The sequence below is a fragment of the Amblyraja radiata genome, chromosome 1, assembly GCF_010909765.2.
Source record: "Amblyraja radiata isolate CabotCenter1 chromosome 1, sAmbRad1.1.pri, whole genome shotgun sequence".
NCBI lineage: Eukaryota > Metazoa > Chordata > Chondrichthyes > Rajiformes > Rajidae > Amblyraja > Amblyraja radiata.
In genome coordinates this window covers 126,646,021-126,667,709 of record NC_045956.1, presented here as the reverse complement: position 1 = coordinate 126,667,709, position 21,689 = coordinate 126,646,021, and the positions used below count along the sequence as shown (strand labels likewise).

At 45.1% G+C, this 21,689-nt stretch overlaps 1 protein-coding gene across 1 annotated transcript; it reads right to left on the bottom strand.

The window, feature by feature from the left end:
• Positions 1-1,933: 1,933 nt before the first annotated feature.
• LOC116979150 (granzyme A-like) lies at positions 1,934-20,321 on the bottom strand. The gene is made up of 5 exons (XM_033030671.1): positions 20,203-20,321; positions 16,328-16,484; positions 13,282-13,435; positions 4,131-4,397; positions 1,934-2,169 (listed from the first exon to the last, which is right to left on the bottom strand). The coding sequence occupies exons 1-5, from the start codon at positions 20,261-20,263 to the stop codon at positions 2,008-2,010; spliced, it is 801 nt and encodes a 266-aa protein (XP_032886562.1). The 5' UTR covers positions 20,264-20,321; the 3' UTR covers positions 1,934-2,007.
• Between the last annotated feature and the right edge of the window lie 1,368 nt (positions 20,322-21,689).

The following is a 21,689-nucleotide window of genomic DNA, read 5'->3' as shown; positions in this document are numbered from 1 at the left end:
AATAATAATAAATTGTATTTATGGGCGCCTTTCAAGAGTCTCAAGGACACCTTACAAAAATTTAGCATGTAGAGGAAAAACATGTAAGGGGAATGAAATAAATAGTAGAGACATGACTAGTACACAAAGTAAAGACAGAATTCAATACAAAACACAATATGAGGCAATTAATGCACAGATGAAAAGGGAGGGGGACGTGGGGCTAAGGATAGGCAGAGGTGAAGAGATGGGTCTTGAGGCGGGACTGGAAGATGGTGAGGGACACGGAATTGCGGATCAGTTGGGGGAGGGAGTTCCAGAGCCTGGGAGCTGCCCTGGAGAAGGCTCTGTCCCCAAAACTGCGGAGGTTGGACTTGTGGATGGAGAGGAGACCGGCTGATGTGGATCTGAGGGACCGTGAGGGTTAGTAGGGGGAGAGGAGGTCAGTGAGATATGGGGGGGCCAGATGGTGGAGGGCTTTGTAGGTGAGGATCAGGATTTTGTAGGTGATCCGGTGGAAGATGGGAAGCCAGTGAAGTTCTTTGAGGACTGGAGTGATGTGATGCCAGGATTTGGTGTGGGTGATGAGTCGGGCGGCTGCGTTCTGGACCAGTTGGAGTCGGTTGATGTAGGTGGAGCTGATGCCAAGGAGAAGTGAGTTGCAATAGTCCAGTCGGGAGGAGATGAAGGCATGGATGAGTCTTTCAGCAGCGGGCGGTGTGAGAGAGGGTCTGAGTTTGGCGATGTTGCGGAGATGAAAGAAGGAGGTTTTAATGACATGGCGGATGTGAGGCTCAAGGGAGAGGGTGGAATATGTTTATTGGTTGCATGTGGAATGATTTGAATAGCCTGGAGGCTGGTTTCAGTGACATTGAGAACCTCAGAAAGCCAATTTGGTTCAACTATTTGGCACCTCTACCTGAACATGTGTTTCCAGGTTTCAGTGTGTCTTCAGAACCTACATGTTGGGCGCCATCACTGAGCTAGGGATGTTCCTGGAGTCTCCAATTAGTTAATTAATTATCCACCACCAATAATGTACAGATGTGATAGGACAGCAGAGCTTCGATCTTATCCACTGGTTGTGACATTGTTCTGCTCTGCCTATTACATACCATTTGTGCTGTGTTTTTCTGTTTGTAGCCCTGAATGACAACCTCAGCAATCTGGAACCTCATCATTATCTAAGTAGGGCTGATACTGCTCCTTGCAAGCTCTTCTGCACTGGTTTTTATGACAATCCAATACTAAGCAATCATTATAGCTCAGAGTAATTGTTATTTGTTTTTATTTAACCTTCTATAAATGTAGGTTAGTGAATTTGGTTCGAGGGGATGTCGGTATAGGTGTATCTGTTTTACTACCCTAGTGACTTAAGGGCCTGTCCCACTTGGACGTCATTTGCACGTCATTTACGCGACATCCTAAAAATTGGTTGGTTGGTCTGGACGAGCGCATAGTGAGGCGTGGTGGCGTATGCTGTGACGCGTGGTAATGCGCAGTGCTTCCCTATCACCCCAGGATTTGGGAATATTCAAAATCGTCAAACGCCACCTGCGTGACGTAACTCTTGCGTGCCCTGACGTACTGATGGCGTACGTGTAGCGCGTGGTGACACATGGTTATGCACGGTGATGCACGAACATTGCCTATGCTAATTTATTATGTGTCACCGTGCATCAACGTCCGTAACCATGTGTCGCCGTGCGCCACCCGTATGTCGTCAGTGCGCCATTTGCCTGTCATTTGAGCACCACACCATGTGATCACCCGGGTATAAAGCACGCTGAGTTTTGACATTTTTTTACTGGGACCATCCTTGCCCCGGAGATTGCCCCTCCTTGGCGCACGACTGTCGCGCGTCAGTCATTGCCGGCCTGTCGCGTAAATGATGCGCAAATGACGCTCAAGTGGGACAGGCCCTTTAACTTCTACAACATCAGCATATCCATTATTTAATACAATTTCTGCTGAAACACATGACTAGGTTCTAAGACTACACAGCAAGCAGTATAACAATTTGGACCATCACTGAAAATCTGAATTTAAAATGGTCTTCTTAATCCAGGAAAGATATTTTGTTGAGAGTCGTGTATAAACGCCTGGTTTTTTGGGTATTCCACATCTGCATCCGAAAGAAACAATTCCGTTGAAATTTCCTTTGCATAATAGTGGACCACCTGAATCCCCCTGAAACAAAAGTAAAAGAAGATTCTAAGTAACGGGATTATTTTGGCCAGTAGTGTGACTAGCACTATGGAAAAAAATTGCCCAACTTAAGCAAAGCAAAATAGGAGGAGGTAAATTGCAAAATGAAGAATTACTTGGGCCCATCCAGTTTATCACTCACCATTCCAGTAGTCATATACTACGATGTTAATCAAGTTGTAATGCTTATCATAGGATTTTCGCTTGTACAGTCAAGAGAGGAGAATCGGTCAAAAGAGAAGAATCCAAAAAAAGACACAAAGTGCTGGAGTAACAGCACGTCAGGCAACATCCATGGAGAATATTGGTAGATGGTGTTTTGGGTAGGGACCTTTCTTTGAAGAAGTTCTCCTCCTCTCTGTGGAGGAGTTTCTACTTTTGAAGAGGTTTTCCTTCCCTTTCTGGCTGGAGTTGTGTGAGCCCCCTCTCACTGTTCACCTTCTGTGATTCCTGCTGCTCTCCTGCTCGACCACCATGTTCTGACTCTGATTCGCTAACATACTACTTTGGAGAAGAATCCAAGCCTTGATTCTAGTATGTCCATTCATCCTGGTCCTAGTAATCAGCCATTCAGAGAAGACTAACAATATTTAAGCAACTCATCTGTCCCCAATGAGAAAATTGATCACCACTCTCAGTCATAAATCCAAGTGGGCAGATACAGCTGTTGTTCCTACACATGATGCATACAGTGACCAGAGTGCTCATGGAATGAGCGCTACAAGTGGTCACTGTGGCATTATACTAACAGAATTACTGATGGTTCTGCTGGGCTGGGAACAGGGCCGGATTTGGATGAAGAGAGGCCCTAGGCTATTCCACTTGTGAGGCCCCTCCCAATCCCCTATGTAAGGCCCCTCCCAATCAGCCTATGATACATATAGGTAAATCCGGCCTTGCCGAGGCCCTAGATCTCGAGGCCCTAAACTTAAGCTTGTGAAGCTTATACGTAAATCCGGCCCAGGCTGGGAAACTAGCATGAATCCCCACCCTCCACTGGTGTTCCCACAGACATGAAGAGGTCCTTTTCATTGACTCTTGACGGTGTGGATGGAGACACTGAGGCAATGTGTAGGGGCTGCCTGTGAGAGCTGGTGCTGGGCAAGCACTACCAGCCGCTCAGCACTCGGGTGTGGGACTTAGGGCTGCAGTCAGCACAGCGAGTATTGTTGACAACAAGAGGCACCAGCTCCATGTTTTGGCAGATCAGTCGAACCCAACAATCCCTCCCACAAGTGACGGAACTCCTGTCAACTCCACCTTGTTTTTTTGGCTGCACAATTCTTCCTCATCCAAGAATTTCTTCACAGTAACAATTTCAACACGAGGCCACTGCCCATTGAAATTGATGGTCATGGTGTAAGGTCAGAAATAAAAAGCATGGAGAGGTAGAGAGAGAGGTAGGTAGGAAAGAGAGCAGTGGAAGACATTGACAACAGTGCCAGGCATGGCTGGACCCCTGCAACACTGAACGAGTGCCACCTCCTGGATAACAGGGATTTAAGGTCAAGATAAGACTCTATACTTGTATGAATTTGAAACTTGAAGAGCACAAGATGGGGCCAGAAACATGGTGACTCTTTGTGTACCGCCTCAGGGAGGTCTACTTTTGTTACACTACAATCGTTGCACTCTTGTACTTATTTACGATTGTGGATTGTGTATAGTATGATTTTACCGAATTCTATGCAAAATAAATAATTTCACTGCATCCAGGTACATGTGACAATAAAATATAATTGAGCCATTGAACACAAGGTTTTTTGAAGAAATTCTCAGTTTCTCTTCTGTTACCTGTAAATCTAGAATTTTAGAATCAAACTTCCAATCAATAAAATCAAATAACTTTGAATATTGTTTGCTTCTTTGGAAGATCATGAAATGTTGATGCACAGTTTCCATTTTGGAATTTTTCTGATGTTTACCTCAGGGCGTTTACTTACAGTGCAGGAATCTTTATCTTCTTTCTTGTCACCAGCGCAGAGCACGTTTGTTGTTATTGCAGGATGGTAGGTGTAATATTTAGAACACAGGTTCCTGTCTACCACAGTTACATTTACTTCTTGCAGCACCTTTGGGGTCTGCTGCGTTATAATATTGGTAAACCCCCAACCTGCAACATTACAAATCGTTCCACTTTTCACATCCTTATTTGAGTTCGGTAGTTTCAGGATATTCACAAACTTGTTCAGAGTCGCTGTTCCCTTAAGCTGTAAAGACATTTTACGATATATATCATTCATTCAGTTTGTCATAAACATACATGTCTCTGATTACTGTCTGTGGCTCCGGATTTTAATAAGCTCATTTACTTAGAAAACAAGGGCTGGCATTTTCTGAAATAATAGCACCTGGCAGTAACATTAAAAAAATAGTGCCAGAAAAAATGTAATGATATCTGTAGGATGAAATTTGCCTCATTCACATTGGGTGCTGTCAAAAATAACATCAGGAATCTAGTCATCAGCAAAGCGATGTTAGGAAGGGGGAAGAGCAGCCAATCACATTTGAGAATATACACAGACAGCAAACAAGGAAGCAAAAGCCAGTGAACCCATGTGGGGTGCCATTTGCGGCGCGACTCACCCGTTGCAGCGGCCCCTACAGCCTGTCTGTCTTTTTTTTATTTTTTGTCTAGTTAAATGTAGTTTTGGTGTTTTTTTAATACTGGTTTTAAATGTGTATATGTGGGGGGTGGGTTGGGAAACCGTTTAAAATCTCTTCCCTGTCATCTGAAGGGATAGATTGGCACAGCACGAGGACCCAACTGAAACTTGAACTCAGGAACAGATGAAAAGCTATACTTTATAACCTACGAACCTATCTCCATTGACGTATTACAGGTAACCCATTCCACCTCCCTTGTTTTTTTGTTGTGTTTTTTTTTTTTCTTCCTTTTTTATTTGTAACTTTCTACCCTCTCTTTTTCCCTCTTTCTATAAAAAATAAAAACACTAGAAGCAGAAGTAATTGATAATGGAAAATTTTAATAATGTATGACTGATGTATATGAAAAGTTTTTTTACTATAATATGTAACTACATTTTATAATATGTCTACTTCTAATAAATAAATTAAAAAAAAAAAAAAAAAAAATCTCTTCCCTGTACGGGAGACCCGACCTTTTCCCTGTCGGGTCTCCGTTGTCGTTGGGGCCTAGCACCGTGGAGCGGCCTCCAACCTGAACAACCCGGGGGCTCGGGAGACTGCGGAGCTGCGGACTACTCACCATCGTGGGGCTGGCCGGCCTCGGAGCGTGGGGAGCGGTGGTAACTCGCTGCTGCGACTCGACTCCTGGGGCTCGGAGGCTCCAGCAACGCAGCCGCAGGTCCGGTGGACTGGGACATCGGGAGCTCGCGGGTCCGGGGGGAGAGACCGCTTCTCGGAGCTCCCGCAACGCGACTTCTCCAGCCCGTGTCGCGGGGTTGGAACAACCCGGAGCGGGGACGTACATCGTCCGGCACGGCTTCATGGCCGTGGGACATTCCAGCGCCCGCCAGGGACTCCAACATTGTGACTTTTAGACCGGGAGCGGGGCCGTAAATCGCCCGGCACGGCCTAAAATGGCCGTGGGACTTATCATCGCCCGCCTGGGTTTGGACATCGGGAGAGAAATGGAGAACAGGGGAGAGAAAATACTTTGCCTTCCATCACAGTGGGGTCACTGTGATGGATGTTTGTGTGAATTAAATTGTGTGTATGTCTAGGAATTGTCTTTGTTTGTATGGCTGTGGAAACGGAATTTCGTTTGAGCCTCACTGAGGTATTGTTATATGGTTATATGGTTATATTGTATTGTATAAAGGCATTGATATAAAGGTAAACCAACTGTTCTGGTAAATGCATAAAAAATTAGCTTAACTGATTTGCAAGACTTTAGTTGAAACAGTCCTTGGTTGCAAGACACATTGCCATTGTCTGGTCATTACATGGTTTTAAAAGTGAAAAGGTGGTAATTTTTATTATTTAAAAAATTTAATTAAAAACGCAGTTATAATCTTGCTATGTATGCTTTTGGTTTCCCCTTGCTTGCTTCCTCCTACAAATGTTGTTTGCTATCATCAAGATATTTAGCAAATCCCGCCACGCACTTCATCATAATTTAAGTCATCTTGTGGAAAACTCAGTTTGGATTGTCTCCCTGGTTTGTTTGATTTTATTCTCTAAAGTCATAATTGGGGAGTTAAATAAGGCAGTGTGTGAAACAGATGAGCAATCCTAAATTGCTCAGTTTACCACTGGATAGACTAACTTAAAATGAACCCTCTTATCTCAGCTGGATTGCTGCTTAGGCTGTACTCAAATTGCTTGCTGGGTGCAATGTGGACATTATATTGGATATTATATATGGTTGGATATTATATATGGTTAATAATTGAGATGATCAAAGTTGCACCGAACATGGGTTTTGCAACTTGGAAGAGAAGTGTAATTGTGAATGAATGAATAAATGAATGAATAGGTTTATTGGCCAAGTATTCACATACAGGTGCACAACCTTTTATCCGGAGTTCCGGAAACCGAAAAACTCCGAAAACCGGCCATTTTTTCCAGGATGTCGTCTGCACACCAAATCTCGCGTTTGGCGCCTAACTTGACCCGAAACGACCCACGGTCAACCCAGGTCTGTACTACTGTAGCGGCTGCCTCCTACCCGGAGACCGGGGAGACACTTAAACATCTGTAAATCATTGCTTAAATGTTAGTCAGTTAGTTTGGAGGGCTTTTATGTGAAGGGGGGTGTGAAGGGGAAAACTTTAATTCTTAGTCCCCTACCTGGTCGGAGAGGCGGGGAGCGGTCAATGCCTTACCGGGTCGCCGTGCAGTAAGCTCCGGAGCGCTATGGCCGCCGACTCCCAGCTGGGGCTGCTGGCGTCCGGCCGCGGGCGGCACCGGTTGTAGCTCCGACCCCGGCAAATCTACCCCTGGCTGCGCGGCGCTCCAAATCCAGCGCGGCCCGCGGCCGGACGCCCGCAGCCCCAGCTCCGCGATGTTGTGTGTCGGCGGCCACAGCGCTCCGGAGCTTACCGCACGGCGACCCGGTAAGGCATTGCCCGCTCCCCGCTGGTATCCCAGCGCTGCGACGCCGCCGACTCCCAACATCGCGGCACTGGGGCTGCGGGCGTCCGGTCGCGGGTGGCGCTGGATTTGGAGCGCCGAGCAGCCAGGGGTAGAGTTGCCGGGGTCGAAGCTACAACCGGCGCCACCCGCGGCCGGACGCCCGCAGCCCCCAGCTCCGCGATGTTGGGAGTCGGCGGCCACAGCGCTCCGGAGCTTACTGCACGGCGACCCGGTAAGGCATTGCCCGCTCCCCGCCTCTCCGACCAGGTAGGGGACTAAGAATTAAAGTTTCCCCCTTCCACCCCCCCCACCACATAAAATCCCTCCAAACTAACTGACTAACATTTATGCAATGATTCTCCGCGGAGGAGGCAGCCGCTCCAGACTTTTCAAGCCGCCCGCGCTACCTACCTAATCTACGCTAAAAATCTTCCATTCGGAAATCCGAAAAATTCCGAAATCCGACAAGTGTCTGGTCCCAAGGCTTTCGGATAAAAGGTTGTGCACCTGTACAAGAATTTGCCTTGGTGCTCCGCCCGCAAGTGATAATATGACATACACTGACAGTTAGGATGACACATAAAACATTAAGATTAGATTAGATTAGATTAGATTAGATTAGATTCGTTTTATTGTCATTCAGACCTTTCAGTCTGAGCGAAATTTTGTTTCCCTGCAGTCATACATATAATTTAAAAAATGGCAAAAACACACAATCAACGCAAATTTAACATCCACCACAGTGAGTTCACCAAACACCTCCTCACTGTGGTGGAAGGCAAAATCTTAAAGTCTCTGTCTCTTCCCCCTTTGTTCTCCATCTGCGCCGAGGCGACGGTTCAAACTCCGCGGGTGGTTGCTGCCTCCGCCACAACTCCAGGGCCGAGTCGGGTCTCCGCCGCTGCTGCTGCTGCCGCCGCCACAGCTTCTGTGCCGAGCCGGGTCTCCGCTGCTGCTGCTGCCGCCGCTACAGCTTCGGGGCCGAGTCAGGTCTCCGCTGCTGCTGCTGTTGCTGCTACAGCTCCAGGGCCGAGCCGGGTCTCCGCTGCTGCTGCTGCCGCCGCCACAGCTCCAGGGCCGAGCCGGGTCTCCGCTGCTGCTGCTGCCGCCGCCACAGCTCCAGGGCCGAGCCGGGTCTCCGCTGCTGCTGCTACAGCTTCGGGGCCGAGTCAGGTCTCCGCTGCTGCTGCTGCCGCCGCTACAGCTTCGGGGCCGAGTCAGGTCTCCGCCGCTGCTGTTGCTGCTACAGCTCCGATGCCGCCAGCTCCGCCATTAGGCCTCGGCGCAGACGGAGACGGGGAATACGACCGATGAAAAAGTCGCATCCCCCGAAGGAAGAGACCAAAACATGTTTCTCCCACCCCACCCACACACATACACAACTTAATAAAACAAAATTAACTAAAACATGACAATGAACAAAACGAAAGAAAAAAAACAAACGGACTGCAGGTGGGCCGCAGCTGTTAAGCCAGCGCAGCCATCTTGGAAAACATTAAACATTAACAATAAAACATTATTGATTAGACCTGAATAAAATAAAATACCAGAGCAAAAGGAGATTACAGATTTTTGATTATTGAGTAGAGCTACTACTCGTGGAAAAAAACTGTTTTCATGCCTGGCTGTGGCAGCTTTGACAGTCCGGAGTCGCCTTCCAGAGAGAAGTGATTCAGAGTGTTTGTGGCCAGGGTGAGAGGGGTCAGAGATGACCCTACCCGCTCGCTTCCTGGCCCTTGCAGTGTACAGTTCGTCAATGGAGGGAAAGTTGCAGCCAATAAGCTTTTCAGCTGATCGGATGATTCGCTGCAGCCTCCAGATGTCGTGCTTGGTGGCTGAGCCAAACCAGACCATGATGGAGAAGGTGAGAACAGACTCTACGATGGTCGTATAGAATTGGACCATCATTGCCTGTGGAAGATTGTGCTTCCTCAGCTGCCGTAGGAAGTACATCCTCTGTTGTGCCTTTTTGACTGTGGAGTCAATGGTGGCCCCCCATTTAAGGTCCTTGGAGATGATGGTTCCCAGGAACTTAAAGACTCCACAGATGTGACTGTGGTGTTGTTGAATGAGTGGGGTGAGGGGAGGGGGAGCTCTCCTAAAGTCTACAATCAATTCCGCTGTCTTAAGAGCATTGAGCTCTAGGTTGTTGCGATGGTACGAGGATACAAGCTGTATCACTTCCTGTCTGTAGGCAGATTCCTCCCCAGCCTGGATCAGTCCAATCAGAGTTGTGTTGTCTGCAAACTTGAGAAACTTGACAGAGGAGACTGTGGAGGTGCAGTTATTGGTGTAGAGAGAGTAGAGGAGAGGGGAGAGTACGCAGCCATGTGGTGCTCCTATGCTGAGAGTCTGCATGTCCTAGATGTGCCTACCCATCTACACATGCTGCTTCCTGTCTGTCAGGAAGCTGGTGATCCACCGACATAGGGGTTCAGGCACAGTCAACTCGGAAAGTTTGGTGTGTAGTAGCTCTGGCACAATTGCGTTGAATGCAGAGCTAAAATCAACTAAAAAAATCCTCGCATAGTCAAGTCAAATCAAGTTTATTTTTCACATACACATACAAGATGTGCAGTGAAATGAAAGTGCCAATGCCTGCGGATTGTGAAAAAACAACAGAACAGAATAGAACAGAACCAGTATTTACATTTTAGAAAAAAATAAATAAAAGACACATCACAATAGTAAATTAGTAAATTAGTCCCTGGTGAGATAGGAGTTTACAGTCCTGATGGCCTGTGGGAAGAAACTCAGTCTCATCCTCTCTGTTTTCACAGCGTGATAGTGGAGGCGCTTGCCTGACTGTAGCAGCTGGAACAGTCCGTTGCTGGGATGGTAGGGGTCCTCATTACGTTGCTGGCTCTGGATCTGCACCTCCTGGTGTATAAGTCCTGCAGGGAGGTGAGTGTTGTTCTCATAGTGCGTTCGGCCGAACCCACTACTCTGTGCAGAACCTTCCTGTCCTGGGAAGAGCTGTTCCCAAACCAGATTGAGATGTTGCCGGTCAAGATGCTTCTACAGCCAGAGTAGAAGCACTGAAGATCCTCAGAGAGACTTTGAATTTCCTCAGCTGCCTGAGGTGGTAAAGGCGCTGCCTTGCCTTACTCACCAGTGCGGCAGTGTGTGTTGTCCATGATAGATCCTCTGTGATGTGGACTCCCAGGTATTTAAAACTGCTCACCCTATCCCCAGTTGTCCCAGTGGCGTGTATGTCCTCGGATGTTGAGCTCTTCTGAAGTCCACAATCAGCTCCTTAGTTTTTGTGACATTCAAGAGGAAGCTGTTGTCCTGACACCAGAGTGCCAGATCAGCCACCTCACCCTGGTAGGCCATCTCATCGTTATTGGAGATCAGGCCCACCACCACAGTGTCATCAGCAAACTTGATGAAGGAGTGGAGCGGAACCTGGCCACACAGTCATGTGTGTACAGGGAGTACAGTAGGGGGCTGAGGACACAACCCTGGGAGGATCCTGTGTTCAGGGTGAGGGTGTTGGAGGTATGTCTCCCCATCTTGACCAACTGGGGCCTGGCGGTGAGAAAGTCCAGGACCCAGGCACACAGGGGAGTGTTCAACCCCAGTTCCAGCAGCTTCTCAGCAAGTCTGGTGAGGTCCCCTGGTGGTCTAGGTGCTGGAGGATGAAGAGCAGGCCAAGGTTGACTGCATCATCCACAAATCTATTGGCCCGATATGCAAACTGCAGCGGGTCCAGCACAAGCCTTTCAAAGGTCTTTATGACTACAGAGGTCAGTGCGACAGTCATGTAGTCATTAAGACTAGTAATCCTTGCCTTTTTGGGTACAGGGACAATAGTGGAGACTTTGAAGCAGGCAGGGACAGTACAGTTTTGCATGGACTGGTTTAAAATGTCTGTGTAGACCGGTGCCAGTTGTTCGGCACAGAGCTTGAGAGTAGAGGGGGAAACATTGTCTGTGTTCTGAAAAGCCGCTCTACCTCCTCTATTTTTATCGTTGATGATGGAGAAGTGATGTAGTGCAGCACGGAGGGTGTGGGTAATTGGGTGTGAAGAGGTGTGGGTGGGAAAGGGTCTAACTGGAGTCTCTCTTTAAGTAGGTGTGAAGTGGTGATTGGGGAGGAGTGGTGTAGAAGGGTTTAATCTTTGCAGACTGCGGTCTGGCTGTGTTGGTTGGGGAGGGGGGGAGGGGGTACCAGGTTTACATTTCTGCTTGTCAAACCTGCAGTAGAACTCAAAGGTACACAAAAATGCTGGAGAAACTCAGCGGGCGCAGCAGCATCTATGGAGTGAAGGAATAGGTAACGTTTCGGGCCGAAACCCTTCTTCAGACTGATAGGGGGTGGCGGGGAGAAGGAAGGAAAAAGGAGGTGGAGGAGCCCAAGGGCTGGGGGATGGGAGGAGACAGCTCAAGGGCTAAGGAAGGGGAGCAGACAACAAAGGCTAACAAAATTGGGAGAATTCAATGTTCATGCCCGTCGAATGCAAGCTCCCCAAGCGGAATATGAGGTATTGTTCTTCCAATTTCCGGTGTTGCTCACTCTGGCAATGGAGGAGGCCCAGGACAGAGAGGTCGGATTGGGAATGGGAAGGGGAGTTGAAGTGCTGAGCCACCGGGAGGTCAGGTAGGTTCTTGCGGACCGAGCGGAGGTGTTCGGCGAAACGATCGCCCAACCTCCGCTTAGTCTCACCGATGTAGATCAGCTGACATCTAGAGCAGCGGATGCAGTAGATGAGGTTGGAGGAGATACAGGTGAACCTCTGTTGCACCTGGAACGACTGCTTGGGTCCTTGAATGGAGTCGAGGGGGGAGGTAAAGGGACAGGTGTTGCATTTCTTGCGGTTGCAACGGAAAGTGCCCGGGGAGGGGGTGGTACGGGAGGGAAGGGAAGAATTCACAAGGGAGTTGTGGAGGGAGCGGTCTTTGCGGAAGGCAGACATGGGGGGAGATGGGAAGATGTGGCAAGTGGTGGGGTCACGTTGGAGGTGGCGAAAATGACGGAGGATTATTTGTTGTATGTGACGGCTGGTGGGGTGAAAGGTGAGGACTAGGGGGACTCGGCCCTTGTTGTGAGTGCGGGGATGGGGAGAGAGAGCAGTGTTGCGGGGTATGGAAGAGACCCTGGTGCGAGCCTCATCTATGGTGGAGGAGGGGAACCCCCGTTCCCTGAAGAATGAGGACATTTCAGGTGCCCGGGTGTGGAACGCCTCATCCTGGGAGCAGATGCGGCGTATGCGGAGGAATTGGGAGTAGGGGATGGAGTCCTTACAGGAGGCAGGGTGGGAAGAAGTGTAGTCCAGATAGCCATAGGAGTCAGTGGGTTTGTAGTGGATGTCGGTCAGAAGTCTATCACCTGCGATGGAGATAGTGAGGTCAAGGAATGGTAGGGAAGTGTCCGAAATAGTCCAGGTGTATTTGAGTGCCGGATGGAAGTTGGTGGTGAAGTGGATGAAGTCAGTCAGTTGTGTGTGGGTGCAGGAGGTGGCCCCAAAGCAGTCATCGATGTAGAACTCAGTAGAACTCATTCAGGTCGTTGGTCAGCTGACGATTGTCCAAAGAGCGGGGGGGGGGGGGGCTTTCCTCTTGTAGCTGGTGATTTCTTGCAAGCCCTTCCAAACTGAAGAAGAGTCACTAGCTGAGAACTTGCTCCTCAACTTCTCAGAGTACCTTTCCTTGGCAGCTTTGATTCCTCTTCTCCCTTGTAAGGGTGAAATGAATGTGAGGGAAAGGAAAATAACTTTGAATATGGATTTCTCACTGCTCCTTTGGAAGATCAAGAAATGCTGATGCAAAGTTTCCATTTAGGAAGTTTTCTAATGTTTTAGCCATTTGTTAATAATGAGGGATATTAATAAAGGGTTGAATGCAATTTTCCTAAATTACAATTATTTATGATTAATTGTTAAATTACAATTATTGGAGGCAGTCATTCTAATAATTTTTCATTCATGGGATTGATGACGCAGCTGCTATTTTTTCTGCAAATCGAAACATAATTATCACTGAAATTAAACAAAATTAAACATCACAATTGATAACGACAAAAGATCCTTACTTTCAGCAGCATGATGTCATTTTGAGCAGTTTGCCTTTTGTATTGTGGATAAGGAACCTGGTTGAGAACATATAGACTTTGTTGATTCTCATCCTGTAAAAGAGAATGTGCTCCAAGAACCACTCGAAGTGGTTGCTTTGCATTAATACGTGATCTAATAATCAAAAAGATAGAAAATTATATTTTGCTTTCATTGTAAAAAATATGGTTTGAAGAAATTCATTGAAATGAGAACAATCACATCTAAAACAGAATGGGAATATCAGGCTTAGCAAAGTAATTTTTGGCGATTACCAACTGTGCAAATTGTAAAATACTCAAAAGGACATTCAATGCTATGTGGAGGGTCAAGATACCATCTCTTTACGGCTATTTATCACCTGGCTGCCAACCAACACTTCTCTAAAACTTTCAAGAAGGAACTGCAGATGCTGGAAAATCGAAGGTACACAAAAATGCTGGAGAAACTCAGCGGGTGCAGCAGCATCTATGGAGCGAAGGAAATAGGTAACGTTTCGGGCCGAAACCCTTCTTCAGACTGCTGTTGCTTTTAAATATTTTTAATTACTGTAAGATATTATTCCATTTCACATGTATTATTCTGGAATACTTGCACAACCAGTGCTGATTACTCTGATGTTTGTAAACTATTAAAATAATTAAAATAATAAGTAAAGCTAGGAGAATAATCCAACTCCAAACATTCTTTATAGATGAACCCACAGTTGGGCCCGTTTGTTGGAGAAATGAGGGGAGGCCAACTATTATTGGTAGAGGAAAAAAAGACCCAAAGTGCTGGAGTAACTCAGCGGGACTGGCAGCATCCCTGAAGAACATGCATAGGTGATGTTTGCGGTCGGGACTCTTCTTCATGTTCTTCCGAGATGCTGTCTGACGTGCTGAGTCACTCCAGCACTTTCTGTCTCTTATCATAAACCGGCATCTGCAGTGCCTTGTTTGTATATTATCAGCAGAGCTTTGTTCCACCGGGCAATTATTAGAAACATGTGGGTTCCGAGCTGTTGAGTCTAGACTTGGTACTTTTATCAAGTAATTCATATATTGTCATTTTCACAATTTAAAAATTTGTGAAATATAATCATATAGCAAGGAAACAGGCCCTTTGGTTCAACCTGCCATGCTGACAAAGATGCTGTGTTTAAGCTCCTCTCAGCTGCCTGTATTTGTTTTTTCCCCCTCAAACTTTCCTATACATGTATCTGTCCAAGGGTCTTTTGGTCCTCTGGTTTTGATTCCTCTGCTCTGAGTAAAATACTCTGGTAATTCACCATATCTAGACCCCTCATTATTTTATACACTTCTAGAAAATCACCCCTCAACCTTCTACACTCCAAGGAATAAAGTTCTAGCTTGCCCAATGTCTCCATATTGTTCAGGCTCTTGAATCCTGGCAGCATACTCTTTCCACCTTAATGACATAGTTCCTCTAGCAGGGTGACCAAAGCTGAACACAATATTACAAAAGCAGACTCACCAATGTCTAGTAGAACTGTAACAGAACATCCCAACTTCTATACCCAATACCCTGACTGATGAAGACCAAATTGCCAAAATCCTTTTTTAACTAGTTATCTACCTGTGACGCAACATTCAGGAACTGTGTACTATCTTCATGGTCTACAATTCCACCTACTTTAGTGTCATCTGCCAACTTACTAATCACGTGTAAGAAGGAACTGCATATGCTGGTTTAAACCGTAGACACACAAATCTGCAGTAACTCAGCGGGACAGGCAGCATCTCTGGAGAGAAGGAATTCCTTCTCACCGGAGATGCTGCCTGTCCCGCTGAGATAATCCAGCTTTTTGTGTCTATCTTCAACTTACTAATCATGACTGGCACATTCTCATCTAAATTATTGATATAAACCACAAACAGCTATGGGCCCAGCACTGATCCCTGTGGTACACCACTAGTCACAGGCCTCCAATCCTAAAAACAACCTTCCACCACCTCCCTCTGCTTCCTTGCATGAAGCTGATTCTGTATCCAGGCAGAATACCCCTGGATCCCATGCGATCTAATCATCCAGAGCAACCTACCATGCGGAACCTTATCAAAGGTCTTAATGAAGTCTACAGTATATAGACATTGTCTATGACCTTGCCCTCATTAACCTTCTTGTTTATATCTTCAAAAAACTCAACCGATTTTGTGAGACACGATCTTCCACATCCAAAATCATGCTAATTATTCCTAATCAGTCACTGTCTATCCAAATGCATATATATCTTATCCCTCAGAATCCTCGCCAATACCTTACCTCCCATAAATGTTAGGCTCACTGGTTTATAGTTTCCAAGATTTTCCTTGCATCCCTTCTTAAATATAAGCAAAACGTTAACCACCCTCAGTCATGGAGCATTTCACCCATATCTAATGATGATTCATATATTTTTTTCTGTAGCTTCTCACAGTGTCCTTGGATATATCTGATAAGACTTGTGAGATTTATATAAATTCATACCACTTAGAGCATCCATAGTGATACAGTGTGGAAATAGACCATTCGGCCCAACTTGCCCACACCGATCAACATGTCCCAGCTACACTAGTCCCACTAGTCCATATCCCTCCAAACCTGTCCTATCCATGTAACCTTAACCTTAAGTGCCAGAGATATCTCTTGTCCTCTTTGTGCCCGCCTAATTTCCTTTTTAGTCTCCTAAACACCTCCAGGGATACACTTGATCCCACCTGGCCCATGCCTCATTCCTTTTCCTGACCCTAGCATCAATTTATTTTGTTATCCAGGCTTCCTTACTCCCACTCTCACCATCTAAATAGTGACCATTCTGTTCCAATTGAAAATTAGCTCAATGGGAAGTATGCAATTAAATTTAATAATTATTAGCAAATTAATTATTTTGATAACATAAATGCCAATCAATAGCAAAATACCCACCTAATAGCGATGAGCACTCACTGTTTAAAAGCAATTACAGTATTTCACGTGGACTTTGAAATTAAGGATTTAAACATTAACCATGAAAGTATTTTTTCATTCATACACAGTTGAGCTTACATTTCACAGTGAGCTGCAGTGAGCACCCAGTTACGACTGATCAAAGCCCCTCCGCAATTATGATGATACTTTCCCATGCTAAATATTTGGATAGATGCCATATAGGGTTTTGAATGTGGTGTAACATCATGACCTCCAATAATCTCCGCTCCCTGATCTGTAATGTACAGAAGATGTTCAACATTTATTTCAAATGTTTTCTTTAAAAATCAGTAACAGGGTTTGAATAACATAGACAAGTCCACGTTTATTAGCCATCTTTAATTGTTCTTGACAAGACAAATATAAAATGAAATTAAAAATGCAGGAACCACTCAGCAGGTCTGGTAGAAAGGGAAACAGTTGCTGTTCAGTCCACGAACCTTCACCAGAACCAGGATAGAGAAAATGAGTTTGTTATCAATAGCAGAAAGATTGAGGAATGATGAGTGGAACAAAAGGGAAAGAATAAGACCAAATGAGTTAATGTAGTACTAGGAACAGCAGTTCAGTTTATGTCTTTTTCTGTTTGCCAATATCAAAGCTGTGGAACATGACCAAAAGACCGAACTACACAAACAATAAAAGAAAAACTATTGCTAAGTGTGGACAGACATAAATGAAACATTCTGATTTGGAGTGAAAGAAAGAGTGAGTTAATAAAGGATTGATGAGGTATTTCCAAGTCGGCTGGATGGGTGAATGGGAACTATATGGTGTCACCAGTTACCCTTATCCTGTTTGCCAATAGAAGGTGTGGATTCCCAATGGCACAGTGGGAGTACTCTTCATCTGATTGTTTCAGGGGTTTGAGGATATGGTTTAGTGCAAGGCTCATCACCTCAATGAATGCCGTTTTCACCTGTGACATCCTTATTTCTCTCTGCAACATGGATGCATTGTGTGCCTTCTGCAAGAAGCATGACAGTACTTGCCAAAGATTATTTAACAGCATGTCATCAGGCTGCTTCGGTGGTGTAGCCTTTACCACCAGGACAAAAGCAGCAGAAATATGGGGACATCACCACTTGCAAGTTCCCCCCATGCCACACAACACCTGATTTGGAAGCAACAGCATTGTGAGACATTCACAACATGGCGATCAGCCATTCCCATGAGGTGAGGGGGGGGTTGGGAGAGATTGACAAAGGAGGACCCGGCATGGGGGAACCTCCATGAATGAAGGATGAGGAGGGGGGAGGGATGGGGAGAACAAAGGAGGACCTGGCATGGGAAACTTTGTAACTTTGGCGGCACCCTTTATGTGGCGACTCTTTGCATACCTTGGGTGTGCAAAACAGATAATTTCTCTTTGACTTGCCACATGTGACAACAAAGTATTCATTAATTCAAGAAGTGTAGGAAGGAGCTGCAGATGCTGGTTTACACCGAAAATAGACGCAAAAAGCTGGAGTATCTCAGCATCTCTGGAGAAAAGAAATAGGAGACGTTTCGGGTTGAGACTTTCTTCAGGCTGAGAGTCAGGGGAAAGGGAATGAGAGATAGAATGTAAATAGAACAAATGAATGAAAGATATGCAAAAAGCAATGATGATCAAGGAAAGATGGAGCCCACTGGCCCATTGTTGACTGTGGGCTAGGTGATAATGAATTATACAGTCAGTCATTCAAGAAGGTTGCTCATCGATCCTTAAGGCAAATGAGCAATAAACACTAATGGAAGATCCTATGAATGCATTAAAAGTATTTTTTTCTGACAGTCAGTGAGTGAGTTACATTTGAAGGTGAGAATCAAGCTCATGATATTCACTATGAAGAATGGCCAGGGAAATAGAAACATAGAAACATAGAAAATAGGTGTAGGAGTAGGCCATTCGGCCCTTCGAGCCTGCACCGCCATTCAATATGATCATGGCTGATCATCCAACTCAGTATCCTGTTCCTGCCTTCTCTCCATACCCCCTGATCCCTTTAGCCACAAGGGCCACATCTAACTCCCTCTTAAATATAGCCAATGAACTGGCCTCAACTACCTTCTGCGGCAGAGAATTCCAGAGATTCACCACTCTCTGTGTGAAAAAAGGTTTCCTCATCTCGGTTGGGTTCAGGTTGTAGGTCTCGATGTAAGCCACCAGTTTCTGACTCTTACCTCTCCTCATTCCCTTTACAATGTGCAGAACATTGTCTAGCGCAGCGGTACATTTTCTGCCTTACAGCGCTAGAGGCCTCGGTTTGATCCTGAGTACGGGTGCTGTCTGTATGGAGATTGGATGTGTTCTTCCCGTGACAGTGTGGGTTTTCTTTGGGAGCTCTGGTTTCCTCCCACACTCCAAAGACATACAGGTTTGTAGGTTAATTGGTTTCTGTAAATTGTAAAATAGTCCCTACTATGTAGGATAGTGCTAATGTACGGGGTGATCATTGGTGGGCACGGACTTGGTAGGTCGAAGGGTCTGTTTCAATGCTGTATCTCTTAAAAAATAATTCCATTCCCCCAGACTGCTGCCTGCATACTCTTTAATTTCCAGCAAATGTAGACTCAAAACCAGCCAGTGTAGTGTAGTGTAGGGACAGTGTAGTGTGGAAAAGTGATGGATTTGGGCAGGGAATCCTACAGAAAATAATCACAAGGCACTCTCTTCTGGCACCCAAGGAAACCTAACAGAATTTCTAAGTAGCAGAAAATGCAGATCAGGCAGCAACTGTGCTGGAAATACCGATTAACTTTCAAGTTGATGAATTTTCATCAAACCAAGGAAAAGTTGGAAATGAAGCATCTTATAAGTTGCAGAGAAAGGGGAATTGCAGAGATATAAAGGAAATGCCTGTGATAAGATGAAGACCAATGGAAGTTGAATGATGTAAACGGTGATGCCGGCCGAGAAAGAGGATCAATGATTTGTTCACCTGTGTGTAGCTGGAAATTAAAAGATGAACGAGGACATTTACTGGAACTGTGAGATACAGAATGCAACAGTAACCAGAAATCTAAAATTGAGGAGAATACTGGAAATACATAAGAGTTCATATAGTATCTAGGAAAAATGAAAAACGCAAATAATGGTACGGGCTAATAACCGTTTGCAAATTAATACAAACGGAAAGGCTGGTAATCTTAAATTTAATGTTATATTCTGACAGCTGCAAGATGCCTCGTCTAATCATGAAATGCTGTTCATTGAGCTTGGATTGCTCTCCTCTGGATTGGAATAACATGAGAGGTCTAACTGAGAAGAATTGAAGACGCAGGTAACTGGAAGCTCATGGTCACTCTTGAGGACTGAGCAGAGGTCTTCTCCAATGCTATCATTCAATCTATGTTTTATTTCCCCAGTGTACTTCTTCTTGCATATGGTGTGCACAGCCTAAAGTTGTAGGACAACTTGTTCTATTTGATCTTATTTGATCGTGCACGCCAGGTTGATTGCATTAGTCGAAACAGGGCGGAACACGTGAAGGTTGCAATCTCCCATCCCTACCCAGTGTAGAGGAGGCAACATGCAGCACACTAAATTGGACCACAGCATTTGATGATCATGATATTGCTTCATTCACACCTTTGTCTAATGTTAAATCTACCACAGGACAATGAAACCTGGTAGGTTTCTCACTCAAACTACGGGTAACAAAACTTCATACCATGTTTAATTTTAGCATATAGCTTAACAAGAACAGTGACAAGTGAAATATACTTTATGACATTCTCTTAAATTTGTTATTTGGTATATCCTAAACAGGAAGTAAAAATAGAAGAAAATGAAAGAAATTAAATATTAATTGTCATAACTGTGGGAGAATGTTAATGAATCAAGCATTGACTATGTTTAGTTAATAATTACAAAACATGTTAAGAAATACACATTGTCATTTGAACAGTATTCCAATAAATCCCAGGACAAATGTAATATGTTTACATTTTACTTATTTCGTACTTACAGGCTGGAATGAAGGAAATACTGATCAATGGAAGAACCAGACCGTACTTCAGCAACTTCATTGTTGCTTCTTTTGTGATCACGGCAAAGGTTTTCAGTAATTTAGTGTCAACTCAAAAGGATGTGGTTGGTTCAGGTTGATGTCCTCTCTATGAAGCACAAGCTTTATAATCTCTCTGAAGCAACCGTTTTGTTTAGGAGAAACCACATAACAGGTTCAAGGCTAACCAGTGAAGTGCAACAAATAGTGGTGCATCAGTGAGCAAGAATTAAGATTTCACCAAAGTCCTGTTAAATTTTTAAAATCTGATACTTTATATATTGCTTCATAATTCTACTGAATTATTCTAAAATTATATAGGACCTAGCAATAAATGCTGCCTAAGTTATGTCAAAAATAAAATTTAAGAAAGTTAAATTTAGGGGAAATTATTTCCAGGCTGCTGGTGTCACGAGAAAGGCTAGAATTTATTATCCATTGTGCGAGGATATTATAAACCTTCCTCACAATTCACATTAACATTTCTCCCACTGGTCAGAACCAAAAACAGTATTCAGAATGTAGCTGACCAGAGCATTGCAGATGACAGTCACTGACTGACTCCACTGCTGATGCAATGAGTATTCTGATTTCTAGAATTTAGCTTGCATTGACTAGCATTTGTATATCCTTATATCTGTGGACAGACAAAATTCTTTGATTTATCTCCTTTGTGAGACTGAGATATTGGCACATTTCTGATTGCAAACCTGTAGAGACAGACAATAGACAATAGACAATATGTGCAGGAGTAGGCCATTTGGCCATTCGAGCCAGCACCGCCATTCAATGTGATCATGGCTGATCATCCCTAATCAGTACCCTGTTCCTGCCTTCTCCTCATATCCCCTGACTCTGCTATTTTTAAGAGCCCTATCTAGCTCTCTCTTGAAAGCATCCAGAGAACCTGCCTCCACCGCCCTCTGAGGCAGAGAATTCCACAGACTCACCACTCTCTGTGAGAAAAAGTGTTTCCTCGTCTCCATTCTAAATGGCTTACTCCTTATTCTTAAACTGTGGCCCCTGGTTCTGGACTCCCCCAACATCGGGAACATGTTTCCTGCCTTTAGCGTGTCCAAGACCTTAACAATCTTATATGTTTCAATGAGATAACCTCTCATCCTTCTAAACTCCAGAGTGTACAAGCCCAGCTGCTCCATTCTCTCAGCACAGCCTCGCCATCCCGGGAATTAACCTTGTAAACCTACGCTGCACTCCCTCAAAAGCAAGAATGTCCTTCCTCAAATTAGGGGACCAAAACTGCACACAATACTCCAGGTGTGGTCTCACTAGGGCTCTGTACAACTGCAGAAGGACGTCTTTGCTCCTATATTCGATTCCTCTTGTTATAAAGGCCAATATGCCATTCGCTTTCTTCACTGCCTGCTGTACTTGCATGCTTACTTTCATAGACTGATGTACAAGGACCCCCAGATCCCGTTATACTT